The 26,402-nt window shown below is 34.8% G+C and overlaps 1 protein-coding gene across 3 annotated transcripts in view; it reads left to right on the forward strand.

The window, feature by feature from the left end:
- ADGRL4 (adhesion G protein-coupled receptor L4) overlaps positions 1 to 25,828 on the forward strand; it is a 110,015-nt gene extending 84,187 nt beyond the window's left edge. The window contains exons 14-16 of one of the 3 annotated variants that reach the window (XM_058716862.1): positions 22,992 to 23,083; positions 24,675 to 24,843; positions 25,201 to 25,828. In XM_058716862.1, coding sequence (XP_058572845.1) covers positions 22,992 to 23,083; positions 24,675 to 24,843; positions 25,201 to 25,263 — 324 coding nt within the window. In that variant the 3' untranslated portion in view covers positions 25,264 to 25,828. Of the gene's footprint in view, positions 1 to 14,090; positions 18,015 to 22,991; positions 23,084 to 24,674; positions 24,844 to 25,200 lie in introns of those variants that run through there. The other 2 variants (XM_058716863.1, XM_058716864.1) reach the window with 2 other exon arrangements.
- The last annotated feature ends 574 nt before the right edge of the window (positions 25,829 to 26,402 follow it).

Below are 26,402 nucleotides of genomic sequence, written 5' to 3' on the forward strand. Positions count from 1 at the left end.
CAAGCTGCATGTTTACCAGAGTATCTTTTGACATCAGGGATGGAAGGGATCATTATATAGCATGCCTAGGAATAAAATGATGAAAGAACATACACAACTTCAGCTCTCCTATAAACACAGGAAACTTAGAGAAGTGGACAAAAGTTGTAGGGTTGCCTAGAAGGTTTCCAGGTCAAAGTGAAGTTATGCAAAACTCAGAGAATGGGTTGAAGAAAGGTGAGGTTAAATGGTGGCATGACTGCCCTTCTCTGAAGAATAGAAGGGGCCAAAATGGAAAGGAAATACTATAAACACTAAGAAAATCACATATACCTCTAAGTGGTGGCCATCACATAAGCCAAGGTTACCAGCAATAATAAAAACGAAACGAAACCAAAGTGATGTCATGAAGCAGAGGAATTGAGCTTTATCAGTGAAGGGACAGCATGAGAGAAGCAACTATGCTGCCCCACACTCATCTACACTGATGTACTGAATGGAAAGTCATTATCCTATGTTTGGGTATATTCTGGTAGGTAAGGATGCCAAGCCATACAGTTAAGTTCTCCATGTTAATTAGGTGGTATGGGCATGAGGGGAGAAAAGGAAATATAAGAATTATCCCCTGCTCACTACAGTATCAATGAGGATAAAGCAAGACAAAACAAATGACAAAGAACAATATATAATAAAATAGAAATGACGGATAAGATGTGGGAGAGATTAATATGGGCCAAGGTAATCATTCAACAAATCTTCATTGAGATGAATGAAATTGTTTGTAGAAGGGGAAAGAAGCAAATTGTGCTTTACATACACCAGATTTTTAATGTGAATTTAAGTTTCTAACAAGAGGCCCCATAAATTTGCCAGATTTCCTTTGAAGGTAAACAAAGAACACAGACAAATGGTCATCACTGTGTATAAGACAATGCCAGAAATAACAAAATTATTATCATCTGGCTGTTACTAAGAATATTCGATTATTGTCATTTCACGGCTTCATCACTTCCTAGTCTGGATGCCATTAATTATTTATCAGATTTTCCTCCATAAACTTATCCATTTCTCCTCTACTTTCAGAATCAAACTATTGCTATCCCTTCCTAAGATTCTAGTATTAATAATGGGATTTTTTTAAATTTACAGTTTATTAAACAACTATCATTCATAGCTAATACTCAGTCTCCTTAAATCACTCACATTGTTACCATCTATCCCATGTTATAACTAACAAAAAATAGGATTTGATTCAAAATGTTAAGTGATTGGCTCAAGGCTCTAAGTCTACAAATAAATATTGATATGAAAACTTGAAACTAGAAACTACCTTTCCATTTTATCTTGCCTCTTTTGCAGTTGCCTTATCAACCTACATTTCTGCTGCCATTATCAATTTCATTTTAACCTTCCCATAATAAACTGCCCCCAACTCAGCTCAAACAATAGCAACTATTAAAAAAAAAACATTGATGTTAAGCCTCATTATATTCCTGATATTAATCTAATCATTCTCCATGTTTTAGCACATTTAATCTAATCCTTCAAACAACTCAAATATGACTCTATGTATGTATTTTATTTTGAAGTTGGAGAAATTGAGCCATAAAGTGATTACACAACTTGCTTAACAGTTAGTAAGCACCTGAGCTGAAACTCACATTCATGAAGTTGAACCCATGGCCTGCTTTCTTAATTCCAGGGCTGATATTTCCCTTTGTCTATCGCCCAAATTCTAGAAGCTGGAATGTGAAGTTCTCAGTAATTTAGCTGAATCCCGCCTATTTCCAGCCTGTTTTCACACTGCATATTCCCACAAAACAACTCCTTCAAAAACTTCATCCTTGTTAGATATTCTTGGATATTTTCTTGTTCTTTTGCACTCCAGTAATCCTAACACCTTGCAGTTCTGCCTGAAATCTTATCATTAATTAACACAGGACGTGATGGAAACCTTTCCAGATTTGCAACCAATCTCTCTCTCCAACATACATACCATAGAATTTTTATTCAAACTCTCTATAGTACTTTTAATGCTCTGTTTTGTTGCACACGGTAATTTTCTTTATGCGTTATGCTACCCATCCCCTGCATCCAAATGCCCAAACAGAGCTATGAGTTTCTTGATTTGCTGACCATATGTTGCTCAATAATCAGTGTCATTTTGTTGCACAACCTTAGGGGCCGCCTCTGGTCAGTAAATTACAATCACCCTTTACAGAGCAACACTCACATTGCGTTTTCTATAAACCCAAGACTATCAAACAGGCTCTTTTGGCCACCCAGAATATAGAAGTATTTAGTAAGTCCTTAATAATTATCTGTATATTTCAATTAATCCATTAATAAAGACCACAGTAATAAATGGGGCAGGAAGAAACACCATGAGATCCTTCTAAAGCTGCGTGACTGCTCTGTGTCCTGGATGCCCAACACCTAAAATGAAGGTTATCAGTGCCCACCCTATACAATAAGGCTATGGTAAAGCAAAAAGAAATGTTTTAGGAAAGGCATCCATTCTTTAAACTTAAAATGCGAAAATGCACAATAATTTGGAGGATAATTTTTGGCTCTCTTATTTATACGTTTTGTATTAGAAAATAAAGACTAATTTTAAAGCCATGGTTTGCACAGTAAAAAAAAAAAAAAAATGTATGCAAGGAAAGGTATGTTTGGCCAATACTGTGTATTTGTGTGTATACATATATAATACGTGTGTGTGTGTGTGTGTGTGTGTATTTAAGCATAAATCCTAATTTTTAAAATATTGGTGAAGATGTGGCAGCATTTAATTATGGCAAGATAAGATTTAACATACGTGCCTGTTACTTTTTGGAATGTGTTAAAAGTCTCTAGAACACTCTGCCAAAGTTTAACTAAAATTGAAACAAAGTGTAAAATATCTTAAAAGCAATAAAAAATTTCATAGAATAAAAAGACAGGATAAAGACAAAATGTAAGCGAAACTTCAAATGTAAATAGATAAATTAGTGTTGATTCTGTTATGCTTCGCCTTTTAAACGAGTTATATGATTAATTTCGTGACTTACTCTAAACAAATCTGGGAGGACTTACACTCCGGAGTAGACATCTCTGTAGAACAATGGCAGTACTTTTCATTCATACATGGAATTCTTGCATTTCTTCTGTAGAGGAGGGACTAGGTCCTCCAAATGGTGTTTGCTTGTTTTTATGAATGAAACCCTGAAGTACGTCAGGTTTGGGATTATAATGTAAAATGCCTTTAAGACAATATGTAAATGAGTAAGAACTGAATTCGAATGAGCATTGGTGGCTTTTTCTACCCCCAGGTATGTTGCTTCAAAGGAATACTCAAGCTTTTAATCTCCTCTGATAAGTGTTAACGATTTGGGTATTTGAGGAGCAACATTTTCTGAATTGATCAAATGAAAGTATTTCCTCAGGTGTTGACTCATTAATATTAAGGATCTCTTAGAAATTGGAAGTATAAACCAGTGACCCCTCGGATTCTATCTAGGAATCGCTACATTTAAAATGTTAAGATTGTAACTATACATAAAAAGCCCTAGCCATGCTTTTGAAAGATGGAGCTGTACAAGAAAGAGGCTTCTAAATCTTTGTAAAGCAAGCTGCAAACTGAAGATAATTTCCATAATTCATTTCTTTCTTCAATATTTTTAATCTTTAATGCTGAATCCTTTCAACTAAAACTGCACAAGCGATTAGATTCAAATACACAAATATAAAAAAAGAGTTGGTGAAAATAATTTAACTTTTAAGTAGAAATTGAAGTTTCCCATAGACATGTTCAGTATTGAAGAATAGAATTTGCTTGATTGAGGCAAATACTAATTAAGCTGTGTCCAAATAAGGCATTTTCTTTTAAAAATGGGAGCTTCCATTTGAATTTAAATCACAACCCTTATAATTGAGTGTTTCTATATTACTACTCCTAGCCCCTTCCTTTTAGGTTTGCCCAGATTTCCACTCAGTTCTTTGTAGTGGCCTCCTCTAATTGTTCTTTCTATGTCTGCAATCTCTTAATTCCCTTTCACCAGGAAATGCCTATTAAAACCTCCTCAAAAGTGAATTCCTCACATAACCCTTACACAAGGGACAATGTCCATGTATGTTTATTATTGTGTGAGCTATTCATACTACATTTTTTAATTTCACAGACTGCCCAATCTTGAAAGAAATGCAAATATTATAAAACAATATAAAGTAAAAAGTGGATATTTTATCCCACACTCAATATTTTTCATAACCACTCTTTTTCTTAATATTTGCTCTGCTTCCTTCCAGACCTTTGGCATGTGCGTGTATATGCGCACACACATTTCACATACACATTTATACAAACTTAAGCAAAAAATTTGATTACAAATAAAAAAACCCTGAATCGTTTATAACCCACAATACGTCATATTCATCTTTCTTTGTTATGATACGCAATTCTCCCATTTTATCATTACATATTGGGTATATTACGCTCTAATTAATTTTGCCACTTATTGATGAACATCTAATTTGTACCTAATATTTTTTTATTATAAATAATACCGCATGCACAGGGAATTCTTGTTCCAATATAGTTACATACATCCATTACATAAAATTGTTAAGAAATGCTTCTTAGGAGTAGAAATGCAACAAAACCAATGTTCTAAATTTACGAATGGTCTCCAAAATATTTACTTCAGTAGATACTTATACCAACAATATTTGAGGATGTCCCTTTTCTGACATTTTTGCCAACACTAGATATTACTATTTACTATAGTGTCTGTATAGCTACCCTGGAATATATAAACCCAAGGGAAGGATTATGATAGACCGGGGTTCTGCAACAATGGCACTGCTGACACTTTGGACCAGATCTTGTGGGAAGACCTATCCTCTGCGTTATAGGAAGCGTAGCAGCATCTCTGGCTTCTACTCACTAGATGCCAATAGCACTGCTACCACAGCTGCCTGGACATGACAACCAAAAATGGCTCCAGTACAGCCAAACATCCCAGGGGGAATGATATCCCTGATCCTCTCCATTAGGAACCACTAGTCTAGACTTGGACATTAAGCATCTTCTATAGGAGTGCGTTTGGCAGCTTTCTTTAAACAACAAAAATATTTAAAAAAAAAAAAAAGAATTAAAATCATAACTTGGGCAATGTCCTCTAGATAACCCTGCTGAAGCTATACTGGAAACACCAGCCCTTGTATATTTTACATGTTATGGATAACAACACAGACATTTTCATTACATCTTTTAATTTAATACCATCGTGTTTGTTAGATGCATCTTTTAGTGACCTTTGTGGTTCAAGGCATTTTACAATTCTAACCTTTTCTTCATATTACATATTAATAAGCATTTCAGTGCCTGTAACATTTTGTTACTTTCTTTTGTATTATTCCAACCTTCTTGGAACAATAATAGCTAGAGTTTAAAAAAGAAAAAGTGGAGTTTTAAAACAATACTTAACATAAATAATACATTTGTAGTTTTCAATGCATTCTCATACGTGGAAGTTATATTCATACCTTCTCAGATAATCTCCTTGGGATTTGTACTAACAAAGTTTCATAAAAATTGAATAACTTTATAGAAATTAGAGATCCAAAAAGAATACTGGAAAAAATATCCCTTGGGTCTCTCAAGGCCAATTAGAAAACACTGGCCAAGGTGAAGCTCATCACTGGTATTTTGTTTTATAAATATAGCTTTACAGTGAGGGATGTTACATCATGATATAGTGAAAGTGAGTTGGTAAAGCAAGGTATCATTAGAATTATTATTCACTTCACATTTGTATAGTCTTTTAATCTTTACAAAACCCTTTTAACACCTCAGTTAATCCTCACAAAAAGCTTTGGTAGTACAACAAAATGTAAATAGTAATAGCATTTAGTAAGAGATAATGTGTTACTAGATTTTCACTAAATCTATTAACTATAACCTTGACTTATTTATAAATCCCTATGGGGGTTCTGCTATTTATAACTTTTTCAAGTATACCAATTCCTTGAGAACTGGTTATACTAAAGCAAATTATGTACATTCTTATGTGGGCAACAGATAAAACCTTCTACAACAGATAAAAGCTTCTACTCACTTAAAAATCCTTAAACTTGGCCAAAAGTTCAGTACTTGTTCTGATCATTCTTGTACCTCTGATCTAACTCTGAGCATAATACAATGTCCTTGCCGACATTGTTGGTTGGTCTGCAACAAAAATGAGCCCTTCTTTCAATCAGTCTTTATTAGCATTTGCAGAAATCTTATTCCACACATGAGAAAATATTTAATCTTTCCTGTAAGTATTTATTATAACCCTCCATCTCCTTCAATATTCTCTGCAAAATACAAATGACTCATTCTGAGACCATGGACTATCTGTGTGGCTGTGTCTTGATTTCTGTTTCTCATATGTAAATGTTGTCATGTCTAGTTTCAGATTTTTCCAAGAAAGGAACATTTAAAATTCCTTCTGATGAAGAAAGCATGCCTCCCAATGACATCTGATCAAAAAGAGACCCCAAGTTGTTCACTATTAGGGTGCAGCCTTTAGTCATTAGAGCTTAATTCACACTTATTTGGGTAACAGGCACCATTTTGTCTGTACTTTAAATAAGTGAGAACTAAGGTTTAGCAAGCTTAGGCAATTTACTCAGGATTACCCAGCTACTGAGTGGTAGAGACAAGCTCATGTTTTCCAGATTCATGTTCTCCACCTTTTCACTACCACATGTCCTTCCCTTCTGAAGGTGCAGATTTTTGTTAGGTCCATGAAGATCTTGTTCTCTCTTCCAGATTCTGGCAAACTGTCTTAGGGTTGAGTTGTGAAAGATCTAGCAACTACAGAGTTTCAGAAAATCATTCACAAAATTTCAATTCTTTATTTTGCTTGTGAAGGTGTCAAAATAAATTATTTTCCATATTGTTGAAAATGAGGGAAATCTTGACCCTTATAAATATCTCTTCCCTCATTTTGTTTTGCTTTATCTAAATCTTGCCAAGAATATCCAACAACTAACCAAAATACCCAACCTAAAATCTTGACTATATCAGACTACAGATCAGTATGTGGAATACAGATAGTATAGAGATTTACTGTTTCATTAATTCATATTCATCAATAAGTAATTTCCAATGCCCTGTTTGACATCTAATTGCTCAAATTCCTTTTTCCATTTTCTGTCATTGAGAAGAAGCTAAAAGGTGAGTTTAATGCTTCACCCATTTTTAATTGTCCTCAATTTCATATTTCTAGTTAGAAGATTTATTTTTTTAGAAAAAAAGGCTTTGGGGTTCTTTGAAAAATTATTATGATTTTATTTAACTAATATTACTCTACCAATATAGGTAGTATTAAATCAAAATAAAAGTACAGGTAGTATGAAAAGAAAAAACCTGGGAAAAAAATAGGTACAACACTTTGAATATTTCAGAATAGGTCAAAACTTTATCAAGTATTAAATCCCCAGGTGAGGTTGTGCTAGAAAAACTAAGGGGATGTAAATGGAGACAGTTGCTCTCAAAAAGTGCATCAGGTTGGGGTGCCTGGGTGGCTCAATCAGTTCAGCAGTTAGGCATCCAACTTTGGCTCAGGTGGTGAACTCATGGTTTGTGGGTCGAGCCCCATGTTGGGCTCTGTGCTGACAGCTCAGAGCCTGGAGCTTGCTTCAGATTCTGTGTCTCCCTCTCTCTCTTCCCCTCCCCTGCTCGCACTCTATCTCTCTCTCTCTCTCTCTCTCTCTCTCTCTCAAAAATAAATGAACATTAAAAATTTTTTTAAATAAAAAAAGTGTATCAGGTTGACATGTATAAACAATTCTAAGACAACACACGTTAGTGTACTTGAGGTAATATTTTGGAAAGGCAAAGCTGAACATCTTTCCACCCCTTGTTTACCTCTTTCTTGGTTTTATTGCTCTTGGAGTCAGATCTAAAATCTTTAACAAAGCCTACAGTAAGGTGACCATATTCACTTACTTATCACCAAAATCTGTACCTTTTTAGGTTCACTTTTAGTGAAAGTAGGTAATGAAAAATCATTCAGATTGGGTTCATTTTATTGATGGACCCATAAAAGAGCTCCAATCAAAAATCTATTTTCAAAAGTAATTTTTTTGACACAACAACAGTGATTTTGAATAGAGCACCGTGTGACTGACAGTGATGGCCATTTTGAAACCTTCTTCCACTACTCCCTGATGACAAAGGAGAAAGCTGTCCCTAACCACTCATGCCTGAGCCTATTTGAGCAGAAGGGGCTGTTTATGCTATATCTGGACAGAGTCTGGAGAGGGAGGTGGGATATTACTGGTTATCTTCCATGTTTGAGCACATGTGACTCACACACAGTGCCCCAAGAGACATGACAGGGTAGAAGTGGAGATTACCAAACATACTGGGCTTATCTTAATAAGATGTAAACAAAAAACCTCGGACAAATGCTAATCTGAACAGAACACTGGGCAACAGGCGTTAAAAATACCGTGCCCAGCTAACAGGGATAAAGTGGACACTTTACTTTGGGGGCACTGCATGTTCTGGCCCCTGTCAGCCACATGACCCTCCCATGGGATTTTGTGTTTTAATCACACTGGCTGCTTTACATTTTCTGAGCAGAGCTTCATACCTTCCCATCTCAGCACCTCTGCAGTAAAATGGCTCCCTGTCACTTCCCTCCCGCCATCCCTTCATCTAGGTAATTCCTGTTTGTCTTTCAGATATCAACTCAAAAAACACTTTCTGAGGAAAGTCCTTCCTGACTCATTGATCCGTAGTATACTTTTTTGTGTTATATGACTTCACAGAAACTCACTTTTTTAAAAATTGTTTTCCTTAATTTATAATTACCCATGTATTAGTGTGAATAACTGATTAGTAATTGATTCATATGTTTCCTCCAGGAGACCATAAACTCTTTGAGAGTAAAGCAGCTTTATGGATTTTCTCTCACTGTATTATCCTTGAGGTTTACCAGGTAGTTATCACTCAGGCAATAATGCTGGGTAAATAAATAAATGATGCAGCAAGCACAGTATTTAGTCAAAAATGTTCATTCCTTTCCCCCAAAAGGAAATTTAAAGAAATCATCACCACCGCAGAAATGGGATTATTTTGAGAGGACTTCTCCAAAGAGATAATACCTGAAGCATTCCTTAGAGCACATCACTTTTCCTTCATTTCTTTTCTCCTTAGAAATGACTGTTATATGTATCTGTCTGCATTGATCTCTCTATTTAGGGTATGCTTTCACTCAGAATTCTAACATTGGCATTTTATGTTTAGCTGAATAAAGTGAGGTCCTGGCCAAATCATGTGACAGATTTCAGAAGCCAACTGGTAAAAAGTATACAACGTGGGTTCTTTCTGTGCCCTGGATTTCTAACATTGACATGAAGATATTGATGCCAATTCTATATACAGAGTTACTATAAGAAAAGAAATGAAATTAAAAGAATAAAAGCATCCTTCAAAAGTTAAAAAAGGAAAATTTTTAATAATTTAGGAGACATTCTTATGACTTTTCCATTTTTACCTTTAAAATTGGCAATAACATCAGATACATCTTTGAATTTAATTGGGTAAGATATTTTAAATATAAGTTACAGTCAAATGATCTATATATAAGTTTATGTGTGTGTGTGGTGTGTGTATATAAAGTTTGTGTGCGTGTATTGTGTGTGTATGTGTGTGTAAACACACACTTTTTTTTTTTTTACTAACCTCTATCTTCTTTTTCCACAGTAAGTATACATAAGGAAATTATTTCCTTGCTTATATCTTAACAAGGGAGATTTCATCACCGGCTTTTCATTGTCACATTAAATGGAACTGTTATAAATGTTCTTCACATACAGTTTTTCTCATTTGCTTTTGTTCCTTTTCTAATATCTTGCTACGGCTCATAACCATCTACAGTTGAAACCAGCTACAAAAATAAGCCCATGGAATTCACTTACACCCACGGAATCACTTTATTCTTCATGTTTATACATTTCTAGTTCTCTCCACCTTTTGATTCCATTTTGAAGACAGTAAATTACTCTTTCAAACACTGAAAACAAGTTCGGCTATTGAAATATTCCTAATGGAAACATGTTAAAAATACAGAGTGTGAATTTTTTAATGTCTAAGATGATTGTATATCAAGATGGGACTTTTAGGAGTGCCTTGGGTGGCTCAGTTGGTTAAGGGTCCAACTTCGGCTCAGGTCATGATCTTGTGGTTCGTGAGTTTGAGCCCCACGTCGGGCTCTGTGCTGTCAGCTTGGAGCATGGAGACTGCTTCAGATCTGTCTCTGATCCTCCCCCGATCATGCTTTCTCTATCAAAAATAAACACTAAAAAAAAAAAAAAAAAAGGATTTTTAGCCATAATAAAATGGAGCAATTATTCAGCAATTACTTGAGGGGATGTGGGAAGATATTTTCCGAATGAGGCCATATGCTTCCTACTTGTGATTAAGACTGTTGTTGTGACTTACGTGCCCAAGACTGTGAATAATGAATATACATCATAAAATCCAAGGGTCTGACCTTTCTGTTAGAGGCAAAATATTGCATATACTCCAAGGTATCCACACATAAAATAAAGGAGGTGCAACTTCATCATTTCTCTATGCAAAATTATTCCTTGAGGGTCATTACATTTTAATAATGTATAATATATCCCTCAGTTTCTATTGCTATATCTATTTATGGATAATAGGTTTCTAATAAGATATTGTTTTGTCAAAATCTGCATGATGTGAAACAAAACAAATTTTTTAAATGTTTAATCAAATTAATGGTTAAATGCTTCTTCACATGGATCATAAAGGATAACTGAGATTTAGGTCTTCCATCCTTCATCCTTTTATTCATTCAGCAAATGTTTATTGAGCATCTTTTATGTACCAGACATAGTTCTAGGCCTAGGGAATATGTCAGTGAATAAAATAGAGAAAAGTCCTTACCCTTATGGATCCTGAATTCTAGACCAGGAGTCAGCAATGGCCACAGTCCACAGTCTGTTGTTATAAATTTATTTATTTATTTTATTTTATTTTTTACTGAAACACATTCATTTGTTTGTGTATTGTCTAAGTCTGCTTTAATGGCATGGCAAAGTTCAGTGTTTGTAAGAGAAACCATATGGTCCTCAAAACTTAAGCTATTTACAACCTGTCCCTTTGCAGAAAAAAAAATTCCTGACCTCTGTTCTACACTTGAGTGATTTAAGAAAAGATACCTGTCCTCTCCCATAAAATATCCCAGAATATAATATTGGGTTCCTGAAGAATATTGTTTCTTATATTTAAGTTATCTGGTAATTTTAGCTATAGATTGCCTTTTGAATTACTCCTACCTTTTCTATAAACCTTTGAAGATACCCAGATTTTTGACCTGGAAACTTCAGTTCTACCCTAGAGGAGTTTCAACAAAAAATAAGAAATTGTTTATATGAACAATAAATGTTTGACTTATTGTTGAATTATACTACATATTGTTGAAGTATTTATTTTGCTAACATTATTTTAGGGGAAAGTCCTGAAAGTGGAAAAAGATCATCTGTTTTCTATTGAGGTCATATTGCCCAAAATAAAGACTGAAAGGCATAAGTCTGATATAAGGTGCTTTTTATAGGTCCAGTGAGACTATATCACAAAACAATTCTTATCCAAGTGTGGAGTAAATATGTTATATTTATCATTGGGCACATCAAATGTTGAGATAATTTGGAAGAACACATTTCTATATAAACATAATTTCCATTAGTGATAATAATTGATGTTCCTTGAGAATTTATATATTGAGCACTATTCTAAGTACTTTATATTATTTAACTTACTATACATAACCCTTTATGATAAATAGTAATAGTATCCATATTTTACATAGGACAAAATGAAATACAAAGAGTTAAATAAATTGACCAGTAAATAAGTATCAGAACTAAAACTCAAACCCATGAAGTGTGGCTCTGAGTCCATTTATCCTATTTATTTTGAAGTTGCTTCTGTTACTTTTTTTAAGTGTTTATTTATTTTGAGGCAGAGAGCATGCAAGTGAGTGTGGGGCAGAGAGAGGGAAAGAGAGAATCCCAAGCAGGTTCAACACTGTCAGCGCAGAGCCCAGTGTGGGGCTTGATCCCACAAACCTTGAGATCATGATGTGAGCTGAAATCAAGGGTCCAACACTTAACCAGTTGAGCCACCCAGGTGCTCCACATCTGTTGTTCTTTTCATACTGTCAAATTATATGTAAGGTAATGATCTCCAAATTTTTCAACTCAAGAGCCCATCAGTAAAATATATGTACCTTAATAAATAGTTTACATATTGAAAAATTGTATATAGGGGCGCCTGGGTGGCTCAGTCGGTTGAGTGTCCGACTTCAGCTCAGGTCACGATCTCACGGTCCGTGAGTTCGAGCCCCACGTTGGGCTCTGGGCTGATGGCTCAGAGCCTGGAGCCTGCTTCTGGTTCTGTGTCTCCCTCTCTCTCTGCTCCTCCCCCGTTCATGCTCTGTCTCTCTATCTCAAAAATAAATAAACGTTAAAAAAAAAAAAGAAAAGAAAAATTGTATATACTTAGTAGTTGCCTAATATGATCTGTCACATTATATGATATATACAATATATATTATTACACATTCTGAAAATATAAATTCAAAATTTTGAAGATAACAATGCTTCAATTTAATAATTCTCACTAAAATATTATTAGATTTTTAAATGGAATATTGATTACACTTTTAATACAGCAATCCAAAAGTGTAGATCTAAGTTCAGTTTAACACTTGGTTTTAATGGTTATCAGAACTGATACTTCACCAAGAGACATTAAATCTGTACTTTTGTGTGAATGTATAGCCAATAGATCACACTGAGTGCTCTGTTCTAACATTCATTTCTTCACATCTTCAGTAATGCTTTCTAATTGCACTTTGAAATAATATTACTAAAAGGAATGTGTATTTAAATGTATAAATGAATGCATTTAAGTTTGTGCCATATTATTTTCCAGATATTATTTCAATTAACGTACCTCATCATGGAGAGCAAGGCTGTTTTCCAATGGTGCATGACTTTTTAAAACTCGAAGTAGAAAACATTAAGAAACTGCTAAACATGTATTATTGACTTTAGAGAAATTATGTGTTGAATTGATTATTACTTGAAATATGATTGAAAATTGTGGATCTAAATGCATACTTCAAATAGCCCTCTTAATAATTTGAATTTTTAAATGACATTTTACCAAATCTGAGTAGAACTTTATGTATTTTAATTTGGTTGACTTACATGGACTGAGAGCTTGGATAGCAACTTACCATATAAGTAGAAAAATAGTCAGTTCTGTCATTGTCCCATGTGTATATTTTTTACAGATTTTTTTTTCTTTTTCTTCTTTTTTCCAACTTTTTTTTTTTTTTTTTTTTTTTTTTTTTTGGGACAGAGAGAGACAGAGCATGAACGGGGGAGGGGCAGAGAGAGAGGGAGACACAGAATCGGAAACCGGCTCCAGGCTCCGAGCCATCAGCCCAGAGCCTGCCGCCGGGCTTGAACCCACGGACCGCGAGATCGTGACCTGGCTGAAGTCGGACGCTTAACCGACTGTGCCACCCAGGCGCCCCATATCAGGATTAATTTTAACCCATAGTATACTTGGAGACACTTTAGGTCCTAATTTTTTACTTTGTTCGTGTTACTTTGTTAAAACTACATAAAGTTTAAAAACATATTCGTGTTACTTTGTTAAAACTACATAACTACATAACAACAGGGGCAAACCTCTCTACCTTTAGGAACAAACACTCATCTTGCTGAATGGTTTGAGAGCATGAGTGTCATATATATTTTAAATAGTAAATCCTGGGGAGCCTAAGTGGCTCAGTCGGTTAAATGTCTGACTTCGGCTCAAGTCATGATCTCACGGTTCGTGGGGTAGGGCTCTGTGCTGACAGCTCAGAGCCTGGAGCCTGCTTCAGATTCCCTGTCTCTCTCTCTGCCCCTCCCCTACTCTCTCTTTCAAAAATAATAAATAAACATTAAAAAATAATAATAATAAACCTTTATTTTCCTTGGAAAAGTATCAACGGCAATTCTAATGTGTTTCTCCTATGTCCCAGTAGATTATTTTAAGGCATTCTACTTGACCACCAACATGGACCACATTTGAAGACTATCACATTCCTAGATTCTTTGATCACAGAGAACAGTGAAGACAGGCGTCTCCACTAGGGGATCACTGGCATAACGCACTAAATCCTACTCATGTTTACAAGACCTTCACCACTGATGTCTTGACTAAGTTCAATGAACACTAATGCCAGACAGCTGACCATGTCACTACTCATTACTGTTTCACTCTTCTACTTTTGACCATTTTTAAAATAAAGTAACTATTAGCAGTTAATATAATAAATGTCTAAACATTTAAGTTTGTGAAATTTTCAATGCCAATTTAATTTTTCTTTACTGGCCCTTCATCTGTGGTTTGGTAGTTTTGTAAAGAGCTTAAGGCCATTATCTTCCCTACCCTGTCTACTAGGTACGAATCTTTGCCCTGGTACTTCCTACTTGTGTCACCTTGGGCACATTATTTAACCTCTCTGTGCCTCTGTTGCCCTAATTGTGAAATAAATGTAATGATAGTGATAATATTAAGAATATTAAGAATTACCCCCATAAAAGTTGGAGTGAGGGTGAAATGAATTAAAAATAACGCTAGCAATAATGTCTAGCACACAGATATGCTCATAAATATTGTTTTTGTTATGGACCCAAGTTTCAATGTTACAGCAATTTATAACTACCTGCAAAATGCTTTTTATCCCAGAACAACTGTTCACCCAATTGTAAATCCCAGCAGCGCATGCTTGGTGGGAGAACATTGCTATCTTCTAAAGAATGAACCTCAGGGTATTTATACCATGAATACTGTTAATATCTCAGATGTTCTGTGAAGGATACTCTCCTCTTATAATACTTAGAACCTGTTTAAAAATATTTAGTATGTTTTCAGATTGCTTCAACTGTTTCAAATACTGTACCATCATAATTTCTGTGAGCTTTCACCAAATTTGAATTTTTTTAATGTTTATTTATTTTTGAGAGAGAGAGAGAGAGAGAGAGAGAGAGAACAAGCAGGGGAGGGGCAGAGGGAGAGAGAGGAAGACATAGAATCTGAAGCGGGATCCAGGCTCTGAGCTGTCAGCACAGAGCCTAACGCGGGGCTCAAACTCATGAACCGCAAGATCATGACCTAGGCCGAAGTCAGACGCATAACCGACTGAGCCACCCAGGCGCCCCAAGTTTTCACTAAATTTGTACTAATGCAATTTTACATCTAAGCTTTAGAAAATTTATTTCTAGCCATTATTTCCTTAACACAAGTTTGTTAACAGGTGCCGGCCTAATCCATCACTTCTCAGCATAACTGTCACCGTGCACATCAAGGGATTTCTAATGGGAAGTTCTGCCTGGCCAGGATGTGTTCTTTACTGGGCTCAAACCTTTTGTATGTGCTTTCGTCCACTGTATACTATATATTTTATCAGTCTCTGCACATACATGTTCTGGTTCCACAACAATTGCAGCATCTGAAAATTAACCCCCTCTTCCTTTGAGATCTCTTTTCAAGCTGTCATATGTGGAGAGGGTAATGTCCTTGGGGGTTTCTACTAAGAAGCTAGTGTCATCAGGTTACAAAAAAGATCAGATGTGAAAATAATTTTAAAGCTATGGAGTTGTGGTGGCCGTACAAAACACAGGGTGCCCAATTAATTGGAATTTCAGATGAACAACAAATTATTTTTTAAGCATGCCCCAAATATTGTATGGGAGATACTTATACTAAAAAAGTTTTTGTCATCTAACTGCAATTCAAATTTAACAGGCATCTTGTCCTTTTATTTACTAATGAGACAACCCTATGAGAAGGGCTTATCAAAGTGTGTGTTATACAGAAGAAAATGTGACAGGTATAAACTGTATTTCTGACTTACTGAAAAGGAAGTTGTGTACTAGTTATAATTTGTGTTGATCTTCTAAGAAACATAGAAACAGAATCCACAAATAGGTTTTTGTATAATTGATTATTCACCACATATCTAGAACATCAATAATAAATACGAGTTATTGATAAGTTGGTATTTTTTTAAACTGGATTTTAAATTTTTATTTAAAATATAGGAAACACAGTATTTCTAGGGTATTTCATATATATATATATGTACTTTATATTTTATATTTACATGTCTTTTACCTTGCATAGATTTCTGTTGCTGTCAAAACAAATTACCACAAATTTGGTGGCAAAACAACAAATCTACTGTTTCACAGTTCTGGAGGTCAAAAGTCTGGGTACAGCATGGCTCAGCTGTTTCTTCTTCTGAGAGTCCCACTCGGGCTAAAATTAAGGCCTCAGCCATTCTAGAGGCTCTGGGGGAAGAATTTGTTTCCACGCTTCTTCAGGTTGTTGGCCAGATTCAGTTTCATGCAATTGATTTCCTTGCTGGCTGTCGGACAGAGGTCAGTCTCAATTTGTAGGGGCCTCCCACATTTCCTGACTGACGACCTCCTTTGTCTTCAGTTCTCTCTGACCTCCACTTCTGCCTCCTCTCTCCCACCTCTCTTCCGTAGCACCTCGCCGCTAAATCCCTCCTGCCTTTCTCTTTCATTTCTAAGGGCTCACCTGCTTACATTGGAACCAACGGGATAATTCAGGGTAACTTAAAGCCCATAACTTTATTCTATCTGCACAATCCTTTCTGCTGTATTCACAGGTTCCGGACATTAGCTGTGCCAATTTTCTCAGAAGAGGGGTACATTTTTTGCTTACCACATATTCTAATTTTTTCTGATACTCTGTAATTAGCATAGTAAGTAAGTAAGGGGTGATTCCAATTAAGGAATAAAATCTGAATGAAGACAAAACTCTGACTACTTGATTCCAGTGTAGCTAGTAAATTTTTTTTTAGGTAAGAGACGATGTCTTCTCATTTTAAAGCTTCAACTGCAAACTACTGAGCCATCTCAGCAGTGATCTAGGGACTGAAAATGAGTCATTGTTTTTTGTGAGTTTTGTTTTTGCTTTTAGTGCCCTCTCAGTAGGCTAGTAGAAACCCACCCTTTTTGTCCATGGCAGAAGCAGATTAACTAGGCCAGTTAATTTAAAGGTAATAAAACTATTTGAAAGGACATAGCAGTTGTAATCATGACACATTCTTAAATGAACCAGATTCCATTTGATGTATATGAAAAATTAAAGCATAGGTCTAAAAGTGCTGTAAGAGAAATTTTCTCATTCTTTTTGGTGAGATCTGACATCAGCATATAGATGGCTTCATCAATTATTGAGAAAAAGACTGAGAAAAGAAAAATGACTGATTGGGATGCTTCATTTTGATGTCTGAATTTGAAGCCCTTGGGTTGAATGTACCTGTAGGTTTAAATCTTTCAGAATTAGCTCATGCTCTCTCCCCAGCTTATCTATGTGAATTTTTTGTTTAAAAAAAAATAAGGTACTTAAACATTTTTAATGCACTCCATCAAACATCAGAGCATGTGTGCCGGGCTTTGAAGCCACTGCGCGTATCAACGAAGGTAAGAAATAGACCTCCGTATAGATAAATATTCCTTAAGATGAAGCTAGGGGAATGACTTTAAATTTAAAATACTGCTTTCTCTCAAGGGTTAAGTTTTCATGATTTTGAGTGATTTTTTTTTCGCAGCTATTTTCATTCTCTCTATATTCTCAAGTGCGGCAATGAATTTCAGAGTTCTTGTTTGCCACCTAACGTGCTTGTCTTGCTTATTATTCCCAGAAAAGTATTAAGGACTCCTAATTGACAAGCTAAAACTGTTTTTTTTTTTTTTAATTGAAACAAAAAGGATAATGAATGACTCTGTTCAATTGTAGGTCATTAATTAGCCCCTGTGCTTTCATGGAACTCATATTTAGTGATAAATAAAAAGGGAACCACAGCTGATAAAATCAGCACACATTGGTAAACATTAATGATCAAGAGTGTGAATCATTTGAAAGGCACCATTTTCTTAATTAAGGTTCATATTAATGATGTTCCTTGTATTTTAGAGAATCGCTCAAGTATTCAAGTCCGTTATCATGGAGCCAGAATTGCCCATAAACACAGTGCTAGTAGTACCTTTCCAATTATTTAACCTAAAATGCAGTTATTTATCTAGCCTCAAAGTCGTTACTTCTGGAATAATTGCAAACCATTCCTCATGATCAAAAATAACTTTCAATTCTATATAATCTTGGTTTGGGCTTTTGTTTTTATCTTCTCAGACTATTTGTACTTATTTCATAAAACATTCCCTCCTGAAAATATTTTTCCTTGCCATGTAGAATGCAGAGTTTCAACTTAATTTCCACCTCTAAGTAAATAAAGTCATGTGCCTTTGGGTGACACTGATTCTTTAGTTATGGTTTTTTCACTCTATTTAAACATGGATCTAAAGTAGCTTATATATTTATGGATTAAGAGAGAATGCAGGCAGTGTAAAAGCAGCAAATGTAAGTTTTTCGTTACCCCAAATTTGCTGAATATTATAATATGATGGTGGATTTGTCTCTGAGTTTTGTTAAGGAAAAAAACTATTCTTATATTTGGTAAGGAAGACTTTTTCAGGACTACTGTGATAGGTGTCAAAACTATTGCAATAGGGGAGAGAGAGTCAGCTCAATTCTGACTACAATAAATACAGCTGGAGATTTATAGCCAAGGATCAGGTTGTGTGTTGGGGAAAGGAGATGCGTGGGAAATTACTAAGAGCAGATAGCAAGGGTAGGGAGAATTCTTGCTAAATTTACTTAACAGGACTCTTGCTAAAAGGCAGGCCAGTGTGATCAGATACCAAGGTTGGGGGTGGTGAGGAATTTAATTAGATATTGAGAGTGACCAGATATCAAGGGTGGTAGGATTCTCTCTAGGCTGATTTAGCAGGATTCTTGATAAAACTGAACTCTGCAAAGATGGACACTGAAGCCAAATGCTGAGGCCTAGTTGAGAAGAGAGCTCAGAGGAGGCTCACTGAAGTTTGGTCAAGAATTTCGTCAGTGTTCTAATGACTAAGGCAAGGGAAGAACGTGTTTGCATACAGAATTTTCATTGTCCAGAACAGTAGAGAACACTGTCACGGTTTACACTGCCATCGAATTGAACTCAAGCCTGATTTTATCATTTGGGTTTCAGTTTTCAATAAACATACACTGGGAGGCAGTATGTAACAAGGTGGCATTTAAACAGGAGTGGTGAAGGAATTTGCCCTGGCAATTCCTGAAAGCCTGGCAAATACAACCACCCTAGGGCACACTGGTGGGCTGGAGGAAGGACAGAGAATCCAATGTGAATGTAGTGACGAGATCAAAGGATAGAGATGTAGGACGTGAGAGAAGAAGTATAGTGAGACAAATCTAGAGGCCATTGTGAACTCCTTAGATCTAACTCTGAGTGAGATGAGAAGCCATCAGAAGGTTCTAAATAGAGACATGGTCTGACTTACATTTTAAAGGGATCAGTCTGACTGCTGTAATGTGAGAATAGAAGGCAAAGACAGAAGCTGAGAGACCAATTAGGGGGCTTTTGCAATAGTCCAGATGAGACACAGTGTGGCCTCTCCCAGGAGAGGCACTGCAAAGACAGTAAGTGGTAGTCATATTCTGAATATGCTGTAAAGGTAGAGGAGAAGGGTTTGCTCATGAAGAAGCCTGATCTTCTAGAAGGATGAGGTAACTTTTTTTTTTTTTCTGAGGTGAGGAGATTGAAGCAAAACTAGGTTCTTTGGGGGAAGAAAGGCAGCTTGGTTTTTGACATGTTCAACTCCTGATGCCTACTAGACCTACTGAAGCAGTTGGGTAGGATGTTAAGGATAATATTTTGAGGGGCACCTGGGTGGCTCAGTGAGTCAAGCATCCAACTCTTGATCTCGGCTCAGGTCATGATCTCACTAACCGTGAGACAGAGCCCCACGTCAGGCTCTGACAGCACAGAGCCTGCTTGGGATTCTCTCTCTCCCTCTCTCTCTCTCTCTCTCTCTGCCTCTTGCCCCACTCACACTCTGTCTCCTTCAAAATAAATAAACATTAACAAAAAAAGGATAATATTTTGAGCCATTGGGTCTGATAACCCAAGGAAATGAGTGTGTATAGATAGATCTGATGACTGAGACACTGAGTAATCTCTTATTTTCTCTGCGTTGCCTCCTTTGGCTTCACTGGTCATTCAAGATTGGCTTAGAAATCGTATGTTAGTGTGCCATTACCTGTGTTCTTTTACACTACTATGCAAACAGTCACTGGGCACTTACTGAATAGTGTTGTACCTATCAATTGACTGGTCATCTCTTCCATTATACTGTAAGTTTCTTACGGAAAAGGCTTAAAAGTGTTATTTTAAGGGAAGTGGAAGAATAAATTAAAATCCTTTGCATTTAACATAAAATATAAGTAATATTCAGCCTTGTCTACTTCACTCACCTCTTTTCATACTACCCTTCCCTTTATTTGCTACACCCCAGTCCCCTTTGCTAATTCCTTCAGCGTATACCATATCCTCAACTCTCTCAAGCCTCATGGGTTCTTTGATCTGCTAATGTATTATAACTTATTAAGTCTTGGTTTAAATACTAAATCCTAAGAGAAGTACTTCCTGAACCTTTATCTTAATCCACCCTCGTTTTGTCTCTCCTAATAACCCACATTTGTCACTTAATAGCATTTATCACAGTTTGTAGATTTATAAGTATTTATGTGATAATTTACTATAGAATTGTCTTAATACATTTATGAAAACAAAGGACAATGTCTGTTTTGTTCATTAATATAGCCACCTCTCACCACTATCCCAGAGACTTGAGCCCTTTATAAAATGTTTAGAATACATGTAAAAAGCTTCATATATTTGAATTAGTACCAATGAATGTGGATAATATAATCAACATGTTTGTGATTTTATTCATTACGTAAAACTGTAACACCATTTGATAAATATATTTTAATCTGTGTTCTCTTATAATTGGGAAAGTATAAAATTATGGAATAGGAATTAGTCTCCTGCTTGTCCAGCAACACCTGGTTTTTATAAGTATGTAAACATTCTCCCTATTGGACACAAAAATGTACTTTCCAGAACTGGATCACCCATAGGGAATAAGTTTACATACTTATAAAATGATGTGGAACAATATTTCAAATATATACGTATTTCTGAGAAGACATAGCAGTATGAGCAACTATTTTTCAAGCCTGTTTTATTGAAAACAGTTTAAGAAACTTTAGTTAATATTATAAATTAGTCACATGGAAAATGTATGCAACTAGAAAACAATTTTTTTGTTAAAGCTATCTCACAACTCTTTGCTGAGATGACATATTCAATATAAATACTTCATAAAAATTCTTCGAAAATACTCAAACCAACAGTGGTTTGACATATACTATTTATACTAGCCGAATTATAATACTTTTTATTATTTAAAAACATATGCATATAATTATAGTATTAAATACAGTTGTTTCAAAATTTACTTAAAGAAGCTATAGCTATAAAACCCTAGAAAATATGATGCATCCCTCCTTCATAAGTATAGTCTCCTTACAAACTTAAATATTATTAAATTATCATTTCAGTTAGTTATTTGAGCTAAGATAGGGTGAAACTATCAATTCAATCAATTTTAATATGCTTTCTCTCCCCCTCTACAGTTGCTGAATTCTTTTCTTTGTATCAAAGAATTATTGTACTTGGAATTAATTAATCATATAATTAGAAGTAATAGACATTTGGAAGCAGAAAGAACAGAATAGACCCTCATCCCTCTAAGATTTTCTCTCAAGGACTTCTCCATGGAGAAGTGACTATATGAAATTATCTGACCCATTATTTCATACTGCTATTTATAATAGTAATTAGTAAATTTTGAGAAGTTATACAAAACTTCTTAGAATATAGGGGAAAAAAGCCAATTTTTTCCATAGCTATAAGCTCTTGAAATACTAGTATAAGAATTAGATTAAAATACTGCATTTTGCTATTTTTACAAAATGGCTTTTGAAAAAATGTTTGGATTAATAAAATATATTCAATAAATGATTAATCTACAAATTATTTTTATAATATTTAATATTTTTAATTGTTAGTATTCTCATATTAAAGTGGACATACACTAAAAAGTACCCTTAATTTAGTCTTCTGGGACCACAAATATGACCTAAAAGTTTCCAAAAATACAGGAAAGAGGAAACTTTTCATAAGCAGTCACTTTAAAAGGAGTAAAAATTGTGTGTATTCCTTGTAGCCCATAATAAGAAATACAAATAATAGAATGATAAATGTTTATTAATAAAATACATATGCCTTCAGAAACATTTCTTTCATTGATTGATATTTTGAAAGATTCTGAGGTTAAATCTAAGGGAAGGAAATTTCAGCATAAATATTAGGCGACATTGCTAGATGAACCATACAAAAGAAAGTACATTCAAACATTTTCTAGGTATTTGAAGGTGTTTTGTTGGGTTTTCTAATCCCTCTGATATCTTTTTCCAGTTTAAATTTTTAAAAGCTGACAGAATTATCACTAACACTTCTCATCGAAGAAACAGCACACAATTGAATGAAGAAAAATTTGATTTCTCAAATGTTCACAAAGTTTTTCAAACCAAAATTTTACTTAATGTGCATATTAATCTTATTATTGGCAGCAACTGATAATCATCAATCTGTAGATGTGATCATACATCTGAAGAAGTTTCTTGAACAGGTTGTTTTTAATACAGTCTGGCAAATTGTATTACCATTTGTACCAACAATTTTCAGTGATATTATAAAGATCAACCCCAGATCTGTTTCTACCAGAGGGTTTGTACTTTGTAATATACATAAAGTTCTAAGATTTTCTAGTTTCCATCTTATTTGAAATCTTTACTATTTATTTATTCCTTTTATATGTATCTAATTTACTATGAAAATGGTCTTTTCTTTGAAATTCATTTATTTTCTCAGGTTAATCTCTTGGCTTTTGGATTTATCATATACAAAGTTTTTCGTCACACTGCAGGGTTGAAACCAGAAGTTAGTTGCTATGAGAACATAAGGTAAATGTCTCTTTCACTCTATTTCTTTAGTAGTTAAAAGATTGAGTACCTTAAGGCACAAATAACTCTTGGAAAGGCTATTTTTTAATTTTTTTTATAACTTTCTTCTGCCATATTAAAAAAACTTATTGTCAAATAGCATTTTAAATATGTTTAATAAGACTATAATCACCACAGATTAAATGGTAAGTAAAGCCATCTTTTCTAACATAATCCCCTTTGAAAGAAAAGATGATGGCTGTGTTTTAAGGCAAAAATTGGCCTTAGCGATTTTCTTTGGAAAACATTCCTCAGAGCTTAGTAACTGTGTTTCTTTCTTGTGACTCCTACTTTGCATGCTGCCATGATTTTTCCTTCAACCCTCTCTTTAAAACTGATTTATTGAGACCTCGAAAATGGTTTGTTCAGGAAAAACTGAAGTGTACTATAGGGAACATTAGAAACGACTAACGTTTGTGTTGCTTGGAAACACTCCTGTAGTTTCAATACCTTACACAAGATTTATAGTTAGGATTTAGCAAACGTTTGATCGATTACTTTCTTTTACTCCTCTCCATTCATAGCTTCATGTAGTGTGCTGGTTTTAATAAAGTTGAAAATGACTCATTTTCTGAGGTATACTGCTAAAACATCTTCTGCAGGAGAGAATGATTGGACAAAGAATGAATAAGAAAATAATCATTAGTTGCCTCATTTTCAAAGCAATGTCCTCAGTGAGCAGGATTGAATGTTGTTTTACCAGAAGTCATAGGCAGTAAGTTGAAAATATGTAAGAGTATGTGCATGTATTTTTTTTTAATTTTTAAGAAAGCAGTATTCTGACATGAATTTATTTTGAGGTAACTGTATTGTAACAGCAGAAAAAAGAATCTAGTTTTATATCTTATGCTTTCTTCTTTACTAAACCTGAAAGGAACGCAGAACCTTCCTTTGATGTCATGCACATGTACTCATCCAAGTCCACCTGGTATACTTTGCAAGGTTTCTTAGGGAAAATGCTCCCTAACAGATAGATGTCTTACCTTCAGGAATTATTACAACATTTGATTTGAAATCAAAGCACATACACTGCAGTATACTAGATAAAAATATTTTAAGATTAAGGGAATTCCAGGACGCTTGGGTGGCTCTCTCGGTTAAGTGGCCAACTTCAGCTCAGGTCATGATCTCACAGTTCTTGAGTTCGAGCCCCTCCTCGGGCTCTGTGCTGACAGCTCAGAGCCTGGAGCCTGCTACACATTCTGTGTCTTCCTCTCTCTCTGCCCCTCCCCTTCTCTTTCTCTCTCTCTCTCTAAAGTAAGTAAACTTTAAAAAAAAATTTTTTTTAAAGATTAAGGAAATTCCTTGAAAAATACCATATTTTAATAGCGTTGCCTTCATTTTGGAAGTGCATCCCTGTCATGGTGCAGTAACATACCCTAAAGGCTGTCCCACGTAACTAGCATGATGTATCAGTTTCAAAATCCTTATTGGTCTTTGCAGAAGATTTCTTAATTGTACCAAAAAGCCATTTCCCACATAATTTGAGGAGTTTAGGGATGTGTTGAGTCTATGTCATTTTCTTAACCGAAACATTTCAAATGTGTTACAGGTCTTGTGCCAGAGGAGCCCTTGCTCTCCTGTTCCTTCTCGGCACCACCTGGATCTTCGGGGTTCTCCATGTCGTGCACGCATCAGTGGTAACAGCTTACCTCTTCACAGTCAGCAATGCTTTCCAGGGGATGTTCATCTTCTTATTCCTGTGTGTATTATCTAGAAAAGTAAGCAGTTTCTTTTATTATAATTGCGGTCAACCCTATAGCATATTCATGTAGCATCGGCTACCAAATTGATAAAAATTCTTATTCTCATGGATTTGTGCTGTCTTTATTGCCTAATGCAGTCCATTTTAGTATCAAAATAATTGGAACATCTATCTGTTCGTATGGAAATATGCTTTAAAAAAAACTTGCTCTTAGGAATGTAAACACAGCTTATATTAATTTAAGCATATTCTGACAGATAATGAGAAAATCATACTTTAGAAAATGAAATATAACAATTTAATGTGATTTGAAAATAATTTGATGTGACCATTGCAATTATGTTTAACATTTCTTTTTTTTTCTTCTTTTTAGATCCAAGAAGAATATTATAGATTGTTCAAAAATGTCCCTTGTTGTTTTGGATGTTTAAGGTAAAAATAGAGAACTATGGATAATTTTTGCTCTACATAAGAAAACCAAGCTGTGGATGGCCAATGTATAAAAATGACTTGAATCAATGATCTAATTATTAATTACTAGATAAGTATTTTAAATCCATTTTTCTGTTTACAGTGTAGAAACTGTAGATAAGATACCATAATTATGTACCATATAGCTATAGTTTGCTTTCCCACATGACATAGTTATGTCAAAATAGTATTGCAAATATTTGAAAAGTAATTGGTTTCTCAGGAGTGATATCACTGCGCCCAAGGAAAGACTTTCTTTCTAACACAAGAAATATATGAATGTCCTGAAGGAAACCACTGGATTGATATTTTTGTGACTCATGTTGCCTTTGAAACTAGTCCCCTATCACCTTAGTAATGAGCTCTGTTACAGAAAGTGGAATATGAGAGAATGAAGGGGCAGAATGTAAAGCAGTAAAAGGGAAATGGCTATTATAACAATGAGATGTATTTTGAGTAAACTTGTTTTTTTGTAAACTAAATGAGAAATTATAGCTGAAATAATTGAATAAACACTTCTTACCATTGCACGAATTTTTCTGAACTTAAATTTAGACTAAAACAACTTAGACCTTTTCTATATTTATTTTCTTTCCTAATATTTGAAAAAACCCCACAAAACTTTACAAATGAAAAAGCAGGCAATTATGTTCTGGTTTTTGGGTTAACATCATAAGGAGGTATGTGCTGTTTCCATACTAATTTCATAGATTATAACTTCAAATCTTTAATCAGAAATACATAAATGTGTCAAACTATAATATTTTTCATGGCTGTAAATGTAAAAATGGTGTATATAAAAATTGAAGTATTCTCTTCTATAACCTTTCAGTGTAGTGAATAATAAATATTGGATCTCATTAGGCTAGTATATTTGAGTTCTTTATTTCTTTTAATTTTGGAAATATTATAGTTCACATGACAATATTCCCTTTTAACTTACTATTTTTATTTTTTTTTTTTTAATTTTTTTTTTCAACGTTTTTTATTTATTTTTGGGACAGAGAGAGACAGAGCATGAACGGGGGAGGGGCAGAGAGAGAGGGAGACACAGAATCAGAAACAGGCTCCAGGCTCCGAGCCATCAGCCCAGAGCCTGACGCG

This window comes from Neofelis nebulosa, chromosome 2 (assembly GCF_028018385.1).
Source record: "Neofelis nebulosa isolate mNeoNeb1 chromosome 2, mNeoNeb1.pri, whole genome shotgun sequence".
Lineage (NCBI taxonomy): Eukaryota > Metazoa > Chordata > Mammalia > Carnivora > Felidae > Neofelis > Neofelis nebulosa.